Below are 21040 nucleotides of genomic sequence, written 5' to 3'. Positions count from 1 at the left end.
CCACCCTCAGTTTCATTGCAAATGAAATCAGTAGGGGGAAGCGGACGCTACTTCACAGGTCAAAACGTCATTCATCTAAATTACATACATGTGTAATTTTATATTCAAACATATCTGAAACCTCCATGTGACTCTATCACGCCTGTGCCCCGAGCCCTTCATCCATCGCGAACGTGCGTACAATCAGTGCAAACGTGCTGCCTCCCTTTGTTTAGTAAAGAATGCGAGAATCAAAGACAACCACAACGTGAAAGCACCAGAGCATACAAGGCTTTAGGTTTGAGGATTCCTGATATACTTCCCCTTTTCTTCGTACAACTTCCTTTCATCTTCGGAAAATTTGGTAAACCAGGATTATTGGTTCAGCATACCCGCCAAAGTCGATCATTATTACACCGCTTTAAGATATTCCTTTCATCTGAACACACAGGACATACTCATGTCATTCCTGTAATTTTATTTGCGAAACCATGTTTTTCTATCATAAACATGTGTGTATGAATCACTACAAAATTGTTATGATTCAAGGTGTTCGCCAAAGTTAAGCGTATCCTGTCCCGCCGGTGGCACCCATCACAAACACATGCAAAAGCAAGTAAGGTGTTCGACTGAACAAACACGGGGATACATGTTACATGTTAAAGTAGGGAATTGCTTCAGACATTTAAAAGCATGAAATATCTTCTCTCAAATACTATGAAAGTAAAACGTTTTAGTTCTGGTTAAGCATTATGACACGACAGACTGCACCGCTCCTCCACAAGGTAGAGCAACATTTTACGCACGCTTTGAACGCCCCCAGCATATAATCCCCAAAGAACCATACAAAGAGTGGATGTGTAATAATACGGAAACAGCACCGCGGGGGAAACCAATAATTGGATTCATGAAAATAAAAATTGTCAGTTCGTGTTTTATTACCACGTTGTATCATATTCTCATAAATGCTCGACGACATCAGAGGTGATATGACAGAATACTCGATGATGAGGGCACAGTGTTAGGACTTTTGGGATGACTATATTGTAATGGAATACCCACGAGGATGCTATTATTATGATCTTTATTGTAATACCAACTCATTTTTAGTATTACTAATACTTTGTTGTTGATTTATATCTTAAATTCATTCATTAATTTTGTTTTTAAAGTAAATACGACGCTATAATTTTTTTATTGTGGCTCAAAAGTAAGTTTTGGCTGGACGCACTTATTATATGAGTGTTCGAAACATTAATAAACATTTTACTACTAATATTAATATTTGCATTATTCAAAGTTAGTCACAAGAGGACACTAACCGAAAGATCTGGTGATAAAACATGATTTCCCCATGTAGTTCGTTTATGGATTCCAGCTGAGGAATTAGAAGATTAACCTGGACAACTGGTCTACATGGAACCCGATGGAAGTTGTCTCCACAAGTCACGATTGTTTAACATTTTCTCGACAGTCATTGTGACTGTGCATTTAGCTGGGCTATTCATGTTGTTACACTTGTCCCTGTCATATCGTTACTTTTATATATTTTTACATATATGTACTGGCATTTTTATCCTTTTGGGACTTATCATGCTTCAGCATTCCTGAAGAGGACATGTCGCGTAGTTTCAACAGTTTACTTTGTATGTACTGCAGTGTAGTACCACGAAAACATGACACAAAACCGCTTCTACCAATCAAGTTACTGATCGTTACTGACTATATCTATCATTAAAGGCGTAGGCTGTTCACTCCAACAGTGGACTAGGTGTTGTGTACTCGGACAGTGGACTAGGTGTTGTGTACTCCGACAGTGGAGTAGGTGTTGTGTACTCCAACAGGGGAGTGGGTGTTGTATACTCCAACAGTGGAGTAGGTGTTGTGTACTCCAACAGAGGAGTAGGTGTTGTATACTCCAACAGGGGAGTAGGTGTTGTGTACTCCAACAGTGGAGTAGGTGTTGTGTACTCCAACAGTGGAGTAGGTGTTGTGTACTCCAACAGGGTAGTGTGTGCTGTGTATTCCAACAGTGGAGTAGGTGTTGTGTACTCCGACAGTGGAGTAGGTGTTGTGTACTCCAACAGGGTAGTGTGTGCTGTGTATTCCAACAGTGGAGTAGGTGATGTGTATTCCAACAGTCGAGTGGGTGTTGTATACTCCAACAGGGGAGTGGGTGTTGTATACTCCAACAGTGGAGTAAGTGTTGTATACTCCAACAGTGGAGTGGGTGTTGCATGCTCCAACAGGGGAGTGGGTGTTGTGTACTCCAACAGTGGAGAGGGTGTTGTGTACTCCAACAGTGGAGTGGGCGTTGTGTACTCCAACAGTGGAGTAGATGTTGTGTACTCCAACAGTGGAGTGGGTGTTGTGTACTCCAACAGTGGAGTGGGTGTTGTGTACTCCAACAGTGGAGTAGGTGTTGTATACTCCAACAGTGGAGTAGGTGTAATGTACTCCAATAGTGGAGTAGGTGTTGTGTACTCCAATAGTGGAATAGATGTTGTGTACTCCGACCGTGGAGTAGGTGTTGCATACTCCAACAGTGGAGTAGGTGTTGTGTACTCCAACAGTGGAGTGGGTGTTGTATACTCCAACAGTGGAGTGGGTGTTGTGTACTCCAACAGGGGAGTAGGTGTTGTATACTCCAACAGGGGAGTAGGTGTTGTGTACTCCAACAGTGGAGTAGGTGTTGTGTACTCCAACAGTGGAGTAGGTTTTGTGTACTCCGACAGTGGAGAGGGTGTTGTGTACTCCAACAGGGGAGTGGGTGTTGTGTACTCCGACAGTGGAGAGGGTGTTGTGTACTCCAACAGTGGAGTAGGTGTTGTGTACTCCAACAGGGGAGTGGGTGTTGTGTACTCCGACAGTGGAGAGGGTGTTGTGTACTCCAACAGTGGAGTAGGTGTTGTGTACTCCAACAGGGGAGTGGGTGTTGTGTACTCCGACAGTGGAGAGGGTGTTGTGTACTCCAACAGAGGAGTAGGTGTTGTGTACTCCAACAGGGGAGTAGGTGTTGTGTACTCCAACAGTGGAGTGGGTGTTGTGTACTCCAACAGGGGAGTGGGTGTTGTGTACTCCGACAGTGGAGTAGGTGTTGTGTACTCCAACAGTGGAGAGGGTGTTGTGTACTCCAACAGAGGAGTAGGTGTTGTGTACTCCAACAGGGGAGTAGGTGTTGTGTACTCCGACAGTGGAGTAGGTGTTGTGTACTCCAACAGGGGAGTGGGTGTTGTGTACTCCGACAGTGGAGAGGGTGTTGTGTACTCCAACAGAGGAGTAGGTGTTGTGTACTCCAACAGGGGAGTGGGTGTTGTGTACTCCGACAGTGGAGAGGGTGTTGTGTACTCCAACAGTGGAGTAGGTGTTGTGTACTCCAACAGTGGAGTAGGTGTTGTGTACTCCAACAGGGGAGTGGGTGTTGTGTACTCCGACAGTGGAGAGGGTGTTGTGTACTCCAACAGTGGAGTAGGTGTTGTGTACTCCAACAGTGGAGTAGGTGTTGTGTACTCCAACAGGGGAGTAGGTGTTGTGTACTCCAACAGTGGAGTGGGTGTTGTGTACTCCAACAGAGGAGTGGGTGTTGTGTACTCCGACAGTGGAGAGGGTGTTGTGTACTCCAACAGGGGAGTGGGTGTTGTGTACTCCAACAGTGGAGTAGGTGTTGTGTACTCCAACAGTGGAGTAGGTGTTGTGTACTCCAACAGGGGAGTAGGTGTTGTGTACTCCAACAGGGGAGTAGGTGTTGTGTACTCCAACAGGGGAGTAGGTGTTGTGTACTCCGACCGTGGAGTAGGTGTTGTGTACTCAAATAGAGGGGGGAAAGGTGCTGTTCACTCCAAAAGTCATTTTGCATACTGTCAGTGTTGAAGTCTTTGTGCACTCCTTCAGTTATGTAATCGCTGTGCAATTCAACAATGGCGTATACGTAGGTACTGTGCACTACCACAGTGGAGTAAACTGTTGCTCTGCACGTCGCTGCCCAGAGTGGACTCCCTTGGGCACGCCAGGAACCTATGCTCGTGGGTTCGAATCCCAGTTACATGTAATATGTTTCTAGGTTCTTCAACAACATAGCCTTGCTCCTGGGTGAGACCTGCATCACTTCGGGCTTTCCTTCCACATTAAGCTGACATGCTGTGATATAACTGACATATAGTCCAACAGTGGAGTAGACCCTGTGCAGCCCAACAGTGGAGTGGACGCTATCCACTCCAATAGTGGAGAAGTCGCTATCTACTCCGATAGTGGAGTAGTCTTTTTATATACTGTTAATGACAGTTGCAGTGCAGTGAAACAATGGAGTAGGTGATGTGTACTGCAATAGTGGAGTTGGTGCTATGCACTCCAACAATGGAGTAGAATCTGTTCACACCAACAGCTGCATAAGTACAACGGAGGAGTAGGCACTGTGTGCTCTGCAGGATACTACTCCCACAGTAGAGTAGATTTTTCTGCTCTATAATAGTTGAGTACACGCTGTGCCAACTGCGCCAATTGCGCTCAAAGAATGAGTAAGTGAGTATGGTTTTACGCCGCTTTTAGCAATATTTCAGCAAGATCACGGCGGGGGACACAAGAAGTGGGCTTTATACATTGTACCCATATTGGGAATCGAAACCGGGTCTTCGGCGTGATGAGCAAACGCTTTAACCACTATGCTATCCCACCGCCCCTCAAAGAATAGGTGTTTGAGTAGGCGCCATGAACGAACATAGGTGAGAAAAGAAAGTATCTTAAAATGTATTATATGACATTTTGATTTGTCTATTGTATGATAATGTTATAACACATGGAGATTGCAGCAACAGTGAAACCCGATAATATGATTGAAAGACTATTTTTCAGTACAGTAAGTCAAATTATGACGTATTGCGATTCTCATGCCCTAAAAGTTGTTATTTCAACTGAATATGTTTTTTTCTAAAATAAATGATTTCTTAGTTTCCTATACTATGGACTCAACGCTACTCCCACGGTTGTCATTTCCTGGCTTACAAACACTTCCTGATGTCATGCCCGTTAAAAAAAAGATGTCGATCACCGGTAAAGGACTTCAATAATGACAAACATATTTCACTTTTCTTGTTGCTCCGTAATTGACACAACAATCAGTCAAATTGCAATAAAAAATATATTCTCTTTAAAAAAGTAGGGAATATTCGACAAAAACAACCCAATATGATTACATTAATACAAAGACGTAACGAGTGATTGTCACGAACGGATAAGAAAAAAGAATGACTAGGTGTAACACAAATGTCAACAGAACATGTTGGCGGCATATTGTAAGGGTGCAAACAACCAGGACAGTTGACAGGGTTGTGTATTATTATTATTATTATTTAAATGAACGTTTGAAATGATTTTATCAACAATGGGTCATCCCCAAACGAAAGGTCAAACATGTTTATACGGTGAGGAACGATCCATATCAATCTCCCAATGGCAATTTGAGGGAGTTTTGTCCACTCCTCTTGCATCTCCTGGCCCAGGACATACCGGGCTGCCTTTGACATCTGCGCATACTCCTCCCAATCATATCCCGGACGTGCTCCAATAGGGGAAAGGTCAGGACTCGGTTGGCCATTGCATCATTGAACACACAATGCCATTTATGAAGTGGTGAAACGAAACAAATATTATATTTTGGATAACACTTTCTGAGTAGAGAACAGATTCTCGTGAGTTTGGGGGTTCAGTCACGTCCGGGATTCGAACCCACACTGCCAGAGTGAGGCACCTAATCGCCAAAAAAGTACGATAATCTGTACTTTACTCAGAAAGTGTTATTCCAAAATATAACCTTTGTTACATAGCTTCCTTGTTATGATTTGCTGCTGGAGGTAGTTAGGTACGATACGCGAATGGTGAGCACGGGTACAATCGCCTTGAAAGACAAAACGTGGGCCAGCATTGCGCGCGAACGGTACAAGTAGTGCCGCCAGTATACATATGTCAGTATAGTACTGTCCAGTGCCCCTTTCATGGACAATATGCAGTGGCCTTCCGGAATCCCAAAACTGTCCTGTTATCTTACGTTGACGTTCGCATGACGTGCGTTGTGACTCCTCCAGACACATCCACGCCTATCCAGAAAGTCCGGAGTGAGTCGGTACTCTTCCAAGCATTGATATCTGGACAACATCTTGAACTCAGGTGCTCGTGCGCAATTGAACATCGATTTGATTGTGTGGGTTCCATTTCGTAAAGTCTGCTTTTTGAGAAATCGATCCTGGATCTGTGTCACCCTGTGCGTGGCCGATCATTAACATTTTGTGTCTGCAGAAACGTTTGCCAGTGTCAGCCAATCACTGATTGAGATACACTGAACATATTGGTTACCTCTCGCTGAGTTCTCTGTTTGAACATGCCAATATCTCTTAGCTGTTCGTTACGTTGTAGATGCTGCATTTCCAATCTGATCGCACATACCGCTTTAAAGCAAGAACAGATAGCTTACGTTTACTGTGGATAATGAAAATCAACAATACAAATGGCGAAAAGCGATTTGACGACCTATCACTGAAGTGTCAAAATCAAGAATGACAGGAGCACTGAGGAATTGCATCGTTCTCGAGCTCGGGTTTCCTGATGTGCTGGAGCGTTACATTTTGGTTCGGAAACCATTCTATGTGTGCTAATCATTTTTCAATGATGTATCTTCTTCTCATGACCGATCATAACATTAATATTTCATCATCCGCCAGGGATATTTGAACCCTTGTTCGGCATAAAAACATAATGTGAATTTGAGTACAAGTATCACGTGGGCCCAAGCGAGAGTCTTGCAGTGGAGAAAAGAGAGAAGTCAATTTGGAAATCTTTCATTGAAGCCATGAGAGGATTCTACGGGCTTGCAGAGGAGCCATGAGAAGGTTCTATAAAGGAGTCTGGCAGTGGAGCCAGGATAGGATTCTAAAGTTTTGCATTTGAGTAGGTGAGGATTTTAGAAAGGGGTTTTGCAGTGGAGCCAGGAGTGGAGTTAGTGGTCTAGCAGCGAGTTTTGCAGGGGATTCGGGTCAAAGAGAGGAGCGAGGAAAAGAGTCTTGCAGTGGATACAGGTGCATAGGCAGACGAGGAAAAATGAGGAGAGGATATTAGTGGATTTAAATCAGAGTGCAGAACAGTCTTGCGGTGAATCTTCACTTTAGTGTTCCTAATGACTCCGGGGTGGTGTATGACGTCTGCTTATAGTCGTAGAATCGGAAGCAGACATTGGCTTACATTCTTGACTGATATATATTTAAGATATGTCTTACATTTAATCCTTGATCGCACTAAACGTATACTGGCGAAAGTCAGATAAACAGATGTGTGGCCGATTGTCACTTTCTGGCAGGTCTAATGTTTATTATACAGTCCAGGGTTTTGTATGAAGAGATTCCCCAGGCCTGAGTTGATAGCGGCTGATCAGATAACACGACCCAATAAATCTTATACCAGAACCAGGGGAATTAATCACAACCACTCTGGGACCAGGTGTTGATAGACATCAACTCAAACTGTACATCAGTTTTTGAGCAAGGAGCTATATGTCGCCAAGAGAAAACTTTCAACGAGATATGTCCATTACTCATTGAAACTTAGATGTGTAATGCCACCACACATATTAACAACACCATTGATTGTCCCCCCTGTGTGGAATCCAGGGCGGAATAGGTCAACAGTAGCCGCTATTTGTCAACGAGCTGACTAAAATAAGGATCGATCAAATATGAATACTAACTGATCATATGTTATCGGAATGGATCTTTGGTCAATAAATCAATAACTGTTTCGTCTGACTCGGTGATTAACAGATGGATATTGCTAAATTGCGATTTCCAAATTCACTTTTCATATCTAACAGAAACACCTAGAATGCTCATATGTTTCAGCATCTCATTAACACATTACAGCTGCCAATGTTTCATTAGCATGTATCAACAGCAGAATAAGGCTATTATGTAAGGCTTAGTTAACGAAATGTCTCAAGGTTTGGCGCGGGTATTCATATTGCTGAATTGCGAGTTGCGACTTTTGTGTTTTCACTTTTTCCAAAATCATCTTTCATTATCTTCAAGGGACGCCCAGAATGCTGATATGTTTCAGTACCTCGTTAACAGATTGCAGCTGCCTAAGTTTCATTGCTATTGAATTCATTCAGACTGAGGCTCAGTAAACAAAGTTTCTCAAGGCTTTGCTTTCACACTGTGTGACTCTCCATCTCAAGGACTGGCTGTGACAGATTGTGTGTAATACAGAAATTGGATTCACGTGGGACAATAGCTGGGAAGCGGTATCCTCAAACTGGTTAGGGTAGATTAATATATTACGATACATTTTATTATCAAACTCTGTTAGATCGATTTTAAATATCTGAATCTGAGAGCTATGTAATATATATGAAGAATTCTTATAATACGCTAACTTCCACGCCATAAAACATGATCAAAGCGCTGACAACACAAATACATATTTACATTAAAGTCAAATGGCTGAGTTGTCAAACAAAACTGTTTAAGGTCATGGCGTGAAAAGATCAAGTGATGGGGCTGCTCTGAGGGAATCTGGAAGAGCATATGCCATTTCTGTGAAGCAGTTATTTCTTATAAACCATAGGATTTTAGTTTCGATGTTGGGATGACTAGCTGACGTTACATACCGGATGCTATTTAATATACATGGTCTAATTAAAAGCGACCCTACAATCATATTACCTGTTCTTTAGATATCTTTTCGGTATCAGGAGAGTCATGTATGATCCTTGTTAAACTTTCCACAAAAAGGGAGTGGGGATGCTGATGGAAGCTTGGTATGTATCTGTAAAGTAGGATCTGTAGGGCTAGTCTTCCTTTCGAATGCATATATTTTACATACAAAAATGAAATCTTCATATCATTTATCGCAATTTGCGAATTATGACTCTCAAATGACAACTCACGGCTCGCAACTCGCAACTCGAAAATTGTTTACTCTCGTTTTGTTATCACACTGTGTGACCTCAATGACCTCGTCACCTTAATGACTGACTGTGACAGATTGTTTATAATACAGAAAGTGGGATCATGTGCAACAATAGCTGGGGGGTGTTTCCCTCAAAGTGGTTACTGTAGATGAATATGTTATACGCAAATTGTATTATAATGTACCTATGTTTTGTTTCACAGAGGACACGGCTGGCACAGTCGTCTAAGGAGCCGTGTTTCTCAATGCAGAGTTGCGTCCCTTGGGCACGCCAGAAAGTTATGATTGTTGGTTCGAATCCCGGTTCGCCCCGATTATGTTTCTAGGTTTGTCAGCACCATACCCGTGCTCGTGGGTTTCACCGAAGTAGTAAACGTCTGAGACCTGCATCACTTAGGGCTTTCCTCCCATATTAAGCTGACACGCCGTGATATAACTGGAATAATGTTAAGAGCGGCGTTAAACCAAACTCACTCGCTCGGTCACTCACTCACTCACTCACTCACTCACTCTGACATGCTAACTGCCATGACATATGACTGTACATCTCCGTAGAGTAGCCAATGACGTCGCAACTTATATACAGCTGGTTTGAGGTGAAATTGGTGAACATCGCGTTCAATATCATTGCACTTACGTAGCGACGCCCATGCACCTTTGTATGTGGTGCCTGTACTAGTCCGGACTATGTCGGTGTTATAGCACTGCCCACTGAGATACCATGCTGTAGTTCAACATGGATACCCCATTCAGACACATAAGATATACATATTCCGAGCCGTCCGGTCCTTGTTACCTCCCTGAACGCCGGGCAGGGTTATAACCAATATCATCTTTTTGCATGATTGGGACAGAGGATCGAACCAACGACCTTCCGCTCACCGAATGACAGTCTCTACAAAGATCAAATGGGGCGGGGGTGGGGGTTATTGGTTGGGGTGTCAGTCCAGCCGTTCGTCGTTCGCCCGTGTTTGATTCTCCAAATGTGTACAATCAATATGTCAAACCCACTCTGGTGACTACCGCAGTGATTGTGATGGAATATTGATCAAAGCAGCGCAAAAACCACACTGTCCGTCTGATACCGTCACAACATTGGATGACAGTTCTTAACCTTTTCACGAACACCCGTTTTTCTGTGATCCAGTCATATCATTTTCACCGCTATTTTGGCTTTTGCGCCTCATATCATTTTCATCGCTATTTTGGCTTTTGCGCCTCATATCATTTTCACCGCTGTTTTGGCTTTTGCACCTCATATCATTTTCACCGCTGTTTTGGCTTTTGCGCCTCATATCATTTTCACCGCTATTTTGGCTTTTGCGCCTCATATCATTTCCACCGCTATTATGGTTTTTGCGCCTCATATCATTTTCACCGCTATTTTGGCTTTTGCGCCTCATGGAATCTGTATCGGCAGATACTCGAAAGTGGTTAATCTATGGCGTTTACGTCTTGTATGTACACAGACACACGGCCCCCATGTGGCAGTGCTCACTAATACTGATTATTTAGAGGTGGCAGTTGCAAAGCAACGTTTCTCAGGTACAATTTCACAAGCCAAATTCTGTCGCTTCTGAATACGTTTATTAATGTGCAAATATCAATCCATACACAATAGTATAATACTTGAAAACATTTTGTACAGTTGAATCTCTTTGCACTGAGAGCGTAAACACATTCTTATTTCAGTCGTCAAATTCGTCCGCTTCTGACTGTGCCACTAAGCGCCATTTGGAATTAAAATACATTAGCAATTCCAGGTTAAACACTTTTGAAAATTTTATTATAAAGTGCAATTTACATGATGAAAAACTTCCTGTTTACATTCTCCCGTGAAGATCCGGGACGAATAGGTCTTCAGCAATCCGTGCTTGCCGTAAAAGGCGACTATGCTTTTCGTAAGAGGCGACTAACGGGATCGGGTGGTCAGGCTCGCTGACATGGTTGATGCATTTCATCGATTTCGAATTGCATGGATCGATGCTCATGATATTAGTCACTGGATTGTCTTGTCCAGACTCGATTATTTACAGACCGCCGTCCTGTAGCTGGAATATTGCTGAGTGCGGCGTTAAAAAACAAACCAACTGTTTACTCTGAATACTATAAGTAATAACTTATAAATCCTACACGTCTAGAAGTAAAAATATGTCTTGTATGAGCTGGAATTACAAAAGAAGACGAAGGGATAGAGCTCGGGTTGTTTATGACTGTATGCATCCAGTACAGCTCTATTTGTATCTTGTTATGTTTATCAGAAATATTTACAAACATTGTAATCTATCTTCTTCCGAGGGATGTCCAGGAATTCGATATGTTTTTGATGAATGTTCTGTACTTTCTACAGAAGCAAGATAGGAGTATCTGTCACGACACCCATTTAACTTCCTCTTACCGTTTGAAATGGCATCCTTCAAAATAGTAATGAGCTTATATTTATAGATGGGAAAGAAAGCTAGAGTCTATTTCTAGAACACCTTTGCTCTTAGCTTGAGCAAGGGGCACGTATATCAACTTTATTTTTAGTCATGTTTAGCAAACATAGCATGAGAAACGACAGCATCCAATGTGTTGAATGATGTATGTTTTAACGCCGACGGACGATAAAGAATCATGTTGTTTTTTTAAAAGAAAGGTAGCAGATACAGAATGATCTTCATCTGGGGAAGACACTGAATGGGGTATTTTCATGACGAATAAACAATTTATAAAAGAAAGGTATTTAGCCGTTTTTAGACATATGTACATCTCAGCAGAGATGTTGTTCTTTTGGTAATTGCTTTTGAACAAGGTCCAGAGAGTTTAAGTTATAACACGAAGCGAAATTCTGAATGAGAAGATGTATGAAGCCTTTGTAAGAAGTTATGCTAGGCAAAGCGTGAAAGATAGTTGAGAGATAACTGAAGCATAACTCAACGAGTGAGATGCTTCCGAGACGATGAGTCATCATATGCTTCACTCACGAAGTCATCTCGTGTACATGGGTTTCACCAACGTGGTAAATGTCTAAGACCTGCATCGGGTTACACTTGCCATCAATATCAAGCTGACACACCGTGTCATAACTGAAAGAATTTTCAAAGAATCACCACGAGGAGCTCCATTCCAGACGCGGCACGCAATGGAATGTCCATAAATGGAGATTCTTAAAGGTTAGTCTCACTTCATCGCCCATCTGTGTGATGCTTGTAAACTTTGTTAATCCTGCAACATAAACAATTAACAAGATAATAATAATATTATTAATAATAATAATAATAATAATATGTGATTTTGCATCAGAATGTGAATATTAAATGTAGATTATGTAATGAAATTAATGAGACTGTCCAACACATTGTCAGTGGATGACACAGACACAGTATCTTAAGCGACATGATGGGGTCTTCGCTATGCTTGTAGTTTTGACACAGAGGTCCATCCACGGTACGACCCGGAATATGTAGAGGGCGTATTGGAAAATGATGAATACTAAATCCTTTGGAATAGGCCCGTATCCAGCCTCAGACATATCCAGGCCAACAAACCTGATCTGGTCCTTTTTTATAAATCCAATGAAATCATTTATATCATTGAATTTTCTGTCCTGTTTGATAGTAATGTGATTGACAAGACTGAGGAAAAACATGGCAAATATGCAGACCTTGCTTTTGAAATGTCACGCTTGCATCCAAAGTAACCACTCCCCATTGTTCTAGGTACCTTAGGTTTGGTACCTCCCAATCTGTTGACTGACATCGGGAGAGTACCCGGGTTTGCTACCAGGAATACAGCCCTTCTGACAATCTGGGTAAGGCAGAAGGCTGCAGTGATGGGGAGTCTTCACATTTACGAAAAGTTCTGGGTGGGTATGACAAGGCAGTGCTTCCCGGGAGAAGTCCCATTCGCTTTCTGGGCTGCGTGTAGAGGGGGCAAGGGACCTGAGCTGATGATGAGCCTAACCAGCCTGACTGTGCCATGATCGACCAAACCCTCTTTGCTGCATTTCTTTATATCTAATCTGTAAATAATAAATTAAAATAATAATAATAATAATAATAATAATAATAATGATATTATTATTATTATTATTATTATTATTATTTTATCATGCTCTGTATTTGTTCTGCTCCAAGATGAAAATATCGTATAATACTAAAATCAAAAGATGCATCACACTCTAATCGGTATGTATATGCACCATACAATACATACTAAGTATTACAGACAGCACACTAAACTCTGCACATTACGCTATACATAATACACGCTACAATCTACATAACACTACACTCTACACACTGAAGACTACACACTAAAGTCCACACAATACACTCTACACAAAATAATTGTTGTAAATACCATATCCGTGCTCGTGGCTTTAACCAAAGTTGTTAACGTCTCCGACGTGGGCTGTCAACTGAAACCCTTAAATATATATAAATAAGCATTATATCTAACCCAGCATACTAGTATCACCAAAAACCTACGGCCTCACACTAAACACACACTTAACACACATCACCTAGAGCTTAGTATTCCTTACACTTGTTTATGGAGATATAATGGCAAGCCAGTTGTCGATGCATTTAGCAATGCCTGATGTCATAATGAGAAGTAGACGCTGAATTTACTGTCAAGTTTTCAGCCGCGCAAGTCATTTCTGAGTAAATACATTGTAAATAACACGTGGATGTTATCATCTCACAAGTTTAGTATGTACAACTGAGGCTCTAACAAGTTTTGTTTTTGTTTATTTGTTGTCAAACGCCGAACTCTGCATTATTCCAGGTATGTAACGCGGTCTGTAAATATTATTCTGGACCATATATTCCAATGATTGAAAGCATGAGCATCGGTCTACGCAATACATGCAATGACATGCATCAACCAAGTCAGCGAGTCTGACCAGTGATCCCGTTAGTCGTCTTTTACGACCGACATGGGTTATTGAAGACCAATTCTAACCGGGTCTTCACGGGTCCTCTAAGTCCTGCACCATGACCGTGGAATATATTTTTTTATGAAAAAATAATAATCTAGAAATGCATACAAAAGCAAGTCTAGCCAGCTCAAGGTAGCTCTATTCCACATAGGGAATTTTTTTTATTTTTAGAGTCAAGAAGGACATTGTGTAATATAAGATTTCAGAGACTAAATGTTAGTCTAGGGTCCTCTGACAAGTGAATGTTGTATGTTGTTTAGATGGCATATGTTTCAAAACACATACTGAAACACATTTGGTGAAGCAGCCGCATTGACATGTAGCGTATTGATAACACACATCATAACACAGTGGTAATTGCACTCATCATAAACTCATCATTCAGGTCACTTTTTTAATGTACTTTTTACAATGACGAGTGTCAAAGCACATCCCAAAACACCAATAAACACAATAATACAAGACTATGGCAAGTCAGCTAAAACAAATTGATGGCCGACAGAATCACATTCCAAAAAGGGCATTCATACTCACCCTCTTTATTTATCACAATAATTTCTTACTTCGTTAACTTTGATATTCCTCTTATTGCGACGTAATCGCTCTGTTCCTCCAGCGCTCCCTACATACCACTCAGGTGTAGTTTGTTGCATGTGTGCACGCACCATATCTTGCAGCTCCACAAGGATAGGTAAAGAATTAATTATTTCGTACTGAGGTGTTTCCAAGTCTGTTCTATGAAAACATTCATCCGAAATAAATTAATCCAAGTCTTGTGTTTATTTAGTTTGTAAATCTCACGTTGCTGCCAATGATTTATACCTCAAAGGATGAACGTTCCCAGTAATGCAAATATCATATCATCAGGATAACATCACACATCTCGGTGTAAGCACAGACTGAATTTATGTTATATAATCGTTTGCAGTTTCAACGACAGTTGCACATCTTCTCAGAAACGCGCATCTGTTTCCAAGTTCTTCAAAGAAAATCTGGAAGATGCCATGTTTCCAAATAAACGTGTTTTCTCAAAGCTATAATTTGTAGGAACTCATTTTTTCAATGGCATGATAAAGTGAAATACATATTGACGCGGTCGTATTAAGACCTACATTTCGTTTCCTAAAATAAGACCAGTAATCCATTTACGCTCCCCACCAAAACGTTTGATTTTACATCAACATAGTTTAATGTTTTAATATATCAGTGAGTGAGTGAGTATGGTTTTACGTCGCTTTTAGCAATATTCCAGCCTTATAACGGCGGAGGACCCAGGAAAATGGGCTTCACACATTATACCCATGTTCTGAATCGAACCTGGGCCTACGGCGTGACGAGTCAACGTTTAAACCACTGGGCTACCCAAGAGCCCTTTTAATATTTCAAATTCTTTTTTATGTGATTCTTTGTTATTTTAGAGCGATTTAATTCAAGATATGTTTCTTTTCCAAAGAGAAGTTCCTCCCTAACTCTTCATTGCACAGAAACTTTCGCTGCCATGTGCAGATTTTATAAGCTTAACACACTGTACTGTTCCTATATTTTCAATGTTTTTTCGAACGGTTTCATGGTATGAATGTGCATGCAATATATTATTGCGTTCAAGTCTGTTTACATGTTCGTACATATAGACAAGTACATGTATGTCTTAATTGTGTTCCTGTAAAAAGTCGTAGCTTATGTGCATCAAGCATGTAAACATGATTCGGAAATGTCACTGAAGTAAACAAATTGTTCATTCGTCTCGTAAATGCCCCGGGTTTGATTCCCCATAGGACATGCACATGTGTGTCTCACTGTAGAGATCCCGGGTCAGAATAGGTCCTCTGTAGATATGCATGGCTCTCTAGCTGTGTGTCGATCCAGGGTCAGAGTAGGTCCCCTGTAGACATGTATGGCTCTCTAGCTTTGTGTTGTTCCAGGGTCAGAATACATGTAGGTCCTTTGTAGACACGCATGGCTCTCAGCTGTGTAGGTACCCTGTAGTAGTTACCCTGTAGATATGCATGGCTCTCCAGCTGTGTGTCGATCCCGGGTCAGAATACATGTAGGTCCTACATAGACATGCATGGCACTCTAGCTGTGTGTCGATCCAGGGACAGAAAAGGTCCTCTGTACTTATACATGGAGCTCTTGGTCTATGGCAATCCAGGGTCAGAATACATGTAGGTCCTCAGTAGACATGCATGGCACTCCAGCTGTGTGTCGATCTCGGGTCAGAATAGGTCCCCTGTAGAAATGCATGGCTCTCTAGCTTTGTGTTGTTCCAGGGTCAGAATACATGTAGGTCCTTTGTAGACACGCATGGCTCTCAGCTGTGTTTCCATCCAGGGACAGAGTAGGTACTCTGTAGATATGCATGGCTCTCCAGCTGTGTGTCTATCCCGGGTCAGAGTAGGTCCCCTGTAGACATGCATGGCCCTCTAGCTTTGTGTTGTTCCAGGGTCAGAATACATGTAGGTCCTTTGTAGACACGCATGGCTCTCTAGCTGTGTTTCCATCCAGGGACAGAGTAGGTACCCTGTAGATATGCATGGCTCTCCAGCTGTGTGTCGATCCCGGGTTAGAATACTTGTAGGTCCTACATAGACATGCATGGCACTCTAGCTGTGTGTCGATCCAGGGACAGAAAAGGACCTCTGTACTTATACATGGAGCTCTTGGTGTATGACAATCCAGGGTCAGAATACATGTAGGTCCTCTGTAGATATGCATGACACTCTAGCTGTGTGTCGATCTCGGGTCAGAATAGGTCCCCTGTAGAAATGTATGGCTCTCTAGCTTTGTGTTGTTCCAGGGTCAGAATACATGTAGGTCCTTTGTAGACACGCATGGCTCTCAGCTGTTTGTCGATCCCGGGTCATAATACTTGTAGGTCCTACATAGACATGCATGGCACTCTAGCTGTGTGTCGATCCAGGGACAGAAAAAGACCTCTGTACTTATACATGGAGCTCTTGGTGTATGGCAATCCAGGGTCAGAATACATGTAGGTCTTCTGTAGACATGCATGGCACTCTAGCTGTGTGTCGATCTCGGGTCAGAATAGGTCCCCTGTAGAAATGCATGGCTCTCTAGCTTTGTGTTGTTCCAGGGTCAGAATACATGTAGGTCCTTTGTAGACACGCATGGCTCTCAGCTGTGTGTCGATCCAGGAACAGAGTAGGTACCCTGTAGATATGCATGGCTCTCCAGCTGTGTGTCGATCCCGGGTCAGAATACATGTAGGTCCTACATAGACATGCATGGCACTCTAGCTGTGTGTCGATCCAGGGACAGAAAAGGACCTCTGTACTTATACATGGAGCTCTTGGTGTATGGCAATCCAGGGTCAGAATACATGTAGGTCCTCTGTAGACATGCATGGCACTCTAGCTGTGTGTCGATCTCGGGTCAGAATAGGTCCCCTGTAGAAATGTATGGCTCTCTAGCTTTGTGTTGTTCCAGGGTCAGAATACATGTAGGTCCTTTGTAGACACGCATGGCTCTCAGCTGTTTGTCGATCCAGGAACAGAGTAGGTACCCTGTAGATATGCATGGCTCTCCAGCTGTGTGTCGGTCAGAATACATGTAGGTCCTACATAGACATGCATTGTACTCTAGCTGTGTTTCGATCCAGGGACAGAAAAGGTCATCTGTACATATACATGGCGCTCTAGCTGTGTTTCCATCCAGGGTCAGAATACATGTAGGTCCTTTGTAGACACGCATGGCTCTCAGCTGTTTGTCGATCCCGGGTCATAATACTTGTAGGTCCTACATAGACATGCATGGCACTCTAGCTGTGTGTCGATCCAGGGACAGAAAAAGACCTCTGTACTTATACATGGAGCTCTTGGTGTATGGCAATCCAGGGTCAGAATACATGTAGGTCTTCTGTAGACATGCATGGCACTCTAGCTGTGTGTCGATCTCGGGTCAGAATAGGTCCCCTGTAGAAATGCATGGCTCTCTAGCTTTGTGTTGTTCCAGGGTCAGAATACATGTAGGTCCTTTGTAGACACGCATGGCTCTCAGCTGTGTGTCGATCCAGGAACAGAGTAGGTACCCTGTAGATATGCATGGCTCTCCAGCTGTGTGTCGATCCCGGGTCAGAATACATGTAGGTCCTACATAGACATGCATGGCACTCTAGCTGTGTGTCGATCCAGGGACAGAAAAGGACCTCTGTACTTATACATGGAGCTCTTGGTGTATGGCAATCCAGGGTCAGAATACATGTAGGTCCTCTGTAGACATGCATGGCACTCTAGCTGTGTGTCGATCTCGGGTCAGAATAGGTCCCCTGTAGAAATGTATGGCTCTCTAGCTTTGTGTTGTTCCAGGGTCAGAATACATGTAGGTCCTTTGTAGACACGCATGGCTCTCAGCTGTTTGTCGATCCAGGAACAGAGTAGGTACCCTGTAGATATGCATGGCTCTCCAGCTGTGTGTCGGTCAGAATACATGTAGGTCCTACATAGACATGCATTGTACTCTAGCTGTGTTTCGATCCAGGGACAGAAAAGGTCATCTGTACATATACATGGCGCTCTAGCTGTGTTTCCATCCAGAGACAGAATACATGTAGGTCCTCTGTAGACTTGCATGGTTCTCTACCTGTGTTTCCATCCAGGGACAGAATAGGTCCTCAAAAGACATGAATGGCTCTTTAGCTGTGTGTCGATCCAGGGACAGATTACATGTAGGTCCCCTGTAGACATGCATTGCTCTCTAGTTGTGTGGCGATGGGGGTAGCCTAGTGGTTAACGCACTGGCTCGTACTGTCGAAGATCCGGGTACCATGTGTAAAGTCCATTTTTCGATGTTCCCCGCCGTGACATTGCTTGAATATTGCTAAAAGTGACGTAAAACCATACTCACTCACTCACAGATCTTCTGTCAAGTGAATGTGGTATGTTGTTTGTATGGCATGGTTTGAGGTACACACTGAAACGCAGTTGGTATTACCTTACCGTTGAGAAGCAACTGCATAAACATGTAGCGTATTGATAACAAACACCATAAAATAGTTGCAATGGAAGTGAGACGGTCCTATCGGGAGCTTTCCCATACCCATATTAACCTTTGTCATCCTTGGTTCTGGTGCTGTTTATTGAACCTGGAACCTTCGCTTTATGTCTCCCATGTGTTACTGTAAGGAAATGCCGATCTATTAGCAGCACATCATGAAAACCTACCTGTACATCGCCTCCATCCCCAACCCCATCTCCAGACACCTCACTTTCTCCCGCTCTGGGACTGTATCAGCATCCGATGACATGCTGGAAGCTAACGGTAGACTATTATTCTTTCCACTTGTGGTCAATTATCTGAAACGTGTCAAAAAATTTTTGTTGTAATTAAAATTCGCACGATTTTCATTGTGGTATCACGACGCCCGTCTCGAAGGTCTCATCAAAGCGGTTGACGTCCACGACCTCATTACTTGTTGTTAGTTATGAATGCGACAAAACGGCGCTAAGAATTAGAATTAAACATCTGTCTCCTTCTCATTGTTTTTAAAGCGAACTAGAAACGTGCCCTAAGTTACTATTTGCCCCATAAAACAAATAATACATGTATTGTCTTATCCTTTCTTTTCAAATAACAAACACTCTTCTGTGTGACTTGTGCGTTTGTTTGTTAAACTCCATACTCTGCAATATTCCAGCTATTTGACATCGGCCTGTCAGCAAAAACAAATGACTTGACATACCAATGATTACTATAATGAGCACGCTCCCCCGCCGTGGGAGTACGGTGGCATCCAATCAACCAAGTCACCGTCGCCACGGACGAGCATACATGTGTAGGTCGCTGGGGCCGAATTGTAACCCGGAATGTTCCCGTGGGTAATCTACTGAGGATGAATATCACTTTTATCTGGTATGTCCATGTGACAACATGCATGTAGGAAAGTGTTTATTTCAAAATATTATAATTACATTCACCCAAATGTGTTTCAAATTTAAATAATTTCTTTAAGCAACAGATTGTATGCACTTACAGCCTGCAGATGTATTTCGAAATTAATACATCGTTTTTAGTATTCAAAAAATCAGAAAACGTCCTATCGCTTGAGTTTCTAGTCCACAACCACTGGTTTGTCTGGTCAAGACTCGATTATTTACAGGCTGTCCTTGTATGGCAAGTGTACTGCTGTGTGGCGTAAGGCAACAAAGTAACACATTTTATTGAACTTGTGTGTGTGGCGGGTGCTACCGGTAGAGCAGGACTTGGTGCCATCACAGATTTTCAGTGATCCATTCATATCATTTCCACTGCTATTCGGATCTGATCCGACAGATAATCGAGGCTAATCATTCTCTTGCGTTAATGTTTTACATGATTGTACGACGTTGCAATCTCTAAGCAGACTTTCTGGACTAGCATTTCCTGAAATGAAAATTTGCAGTTATATTTGGTCATTGATCTCTGCATGCTCAGCGACAACATGTTGTACAACCGTTAACATGTCGACACATTCTAGCCAGACGCCAATGTTGTTTGGAGTTTAGGAACAGGGATAATCTCTTATGACCTCGTGTAATGTTTTCAGATGAGTCCAGATTCACCCTGGGTTTCTGGATAGGCGTGATTGTGTCTGGAGGCGTTCTAACGAACATCAACATAAGCTAACAGGACAGATTAGGGGTGGGTCTGGAATGACGTGGAGCGGAATCCCTACGACTGCCAGAACGCCACTGCATATTTTCCAGTGAATGGGTCACTTAGCAGTACTACACAGACAAGATACTAGCACCAAAAGTCGTGCCGTTTTTTTGCGCCATGCTGGTCCATATTTCTTCTTTCAAGACGATAACGCTCGTGCCTACCGTGCACGTATCTTTACTGACTACCTCCAGCAGCAAAACATCACAAGAATGCAATGGCCAGCCATGAATCTTGACCTATCCCCTCTAGAACACGTCTGGGACATAATCGGGAGACGTGTGCTCCGACGTCAAAGGCAGCTGCAGTCCGCTACGTTAGCCGAACTGGGCCAGGCGCTGCAAGAGGAGTGGACAAGATTCGCTTAAATTGTCATTGGAATATTGATTCGAACCATGCCACACCGTTTAAGTGAATATTTGACCAATCGCTGGGGTATGACCCATTATTGATCAAGTCACATCAAACGTTCATCTTTTAACTGCACGTCTCTGTCGTCTGTTTTGGTTGTTTGCACCCATCCAATACACC

The 21040-nt window shown here is 42.6% G+C and overlaps 1 protein-coding gene across 1 annotated transcript; it reads right to left on the bottom strand.

The window, feature by feature from the left end:
• Nucleotides 1-1730: 1730 nt before the first annotated feature.
• Nucleotides 1731-19118, bottom strand: LOC139456252 (uncharacterized). Its single transcript, XM_071237873.1, has 3 exons — nucleotides 19036-19118; nucleotides 18811-18823; nucleotides 1731-3785 (listed from the first exon to the last, which is right to left on the bottom strand). Exons 1-3 carry the CDS (start codon nucleotides 19116-19118, stop codon nucleotides 1731-1733), a joined length of 2151 nt encoding a protein of 716 aa, XP_071093974.1.
• Nucleotides 19119-21040: the final 1922 nt, after the last annotated feature.

This window comes from Haliotis cracherodii, unplaced genomic scaffold, assembly GCF_022045235.1.
Source record: "Haliotis cracherodii isolate W230 unplaced genomic scaffold, xgHalCrac1.p SCAF_1, whole genome shotgun sequence".
In the NCBI taxonomy this organism is placed as follows: Eukaryota; Metazoa; Mollusca; class Gastropoda; order Lepetellida; family Haliotidae; genus Haliotis; species Haliotis cracherodii.
The sequence above is the reverse complement of the archived record's forward strand: the minus strand, read 5'-3'. Positions and strand labels throughout refer to the sequence as shown.

Excerpts from the sequence above, each read along its gene's own strand:
- LOC139456252 (XM_071237873.1), bottom strand. The coding sequence starts at position 19,118 with ATGTCATCGGATGCTGATACAGTCCCAGAGCGGGAGAAAGTGAGGTGT.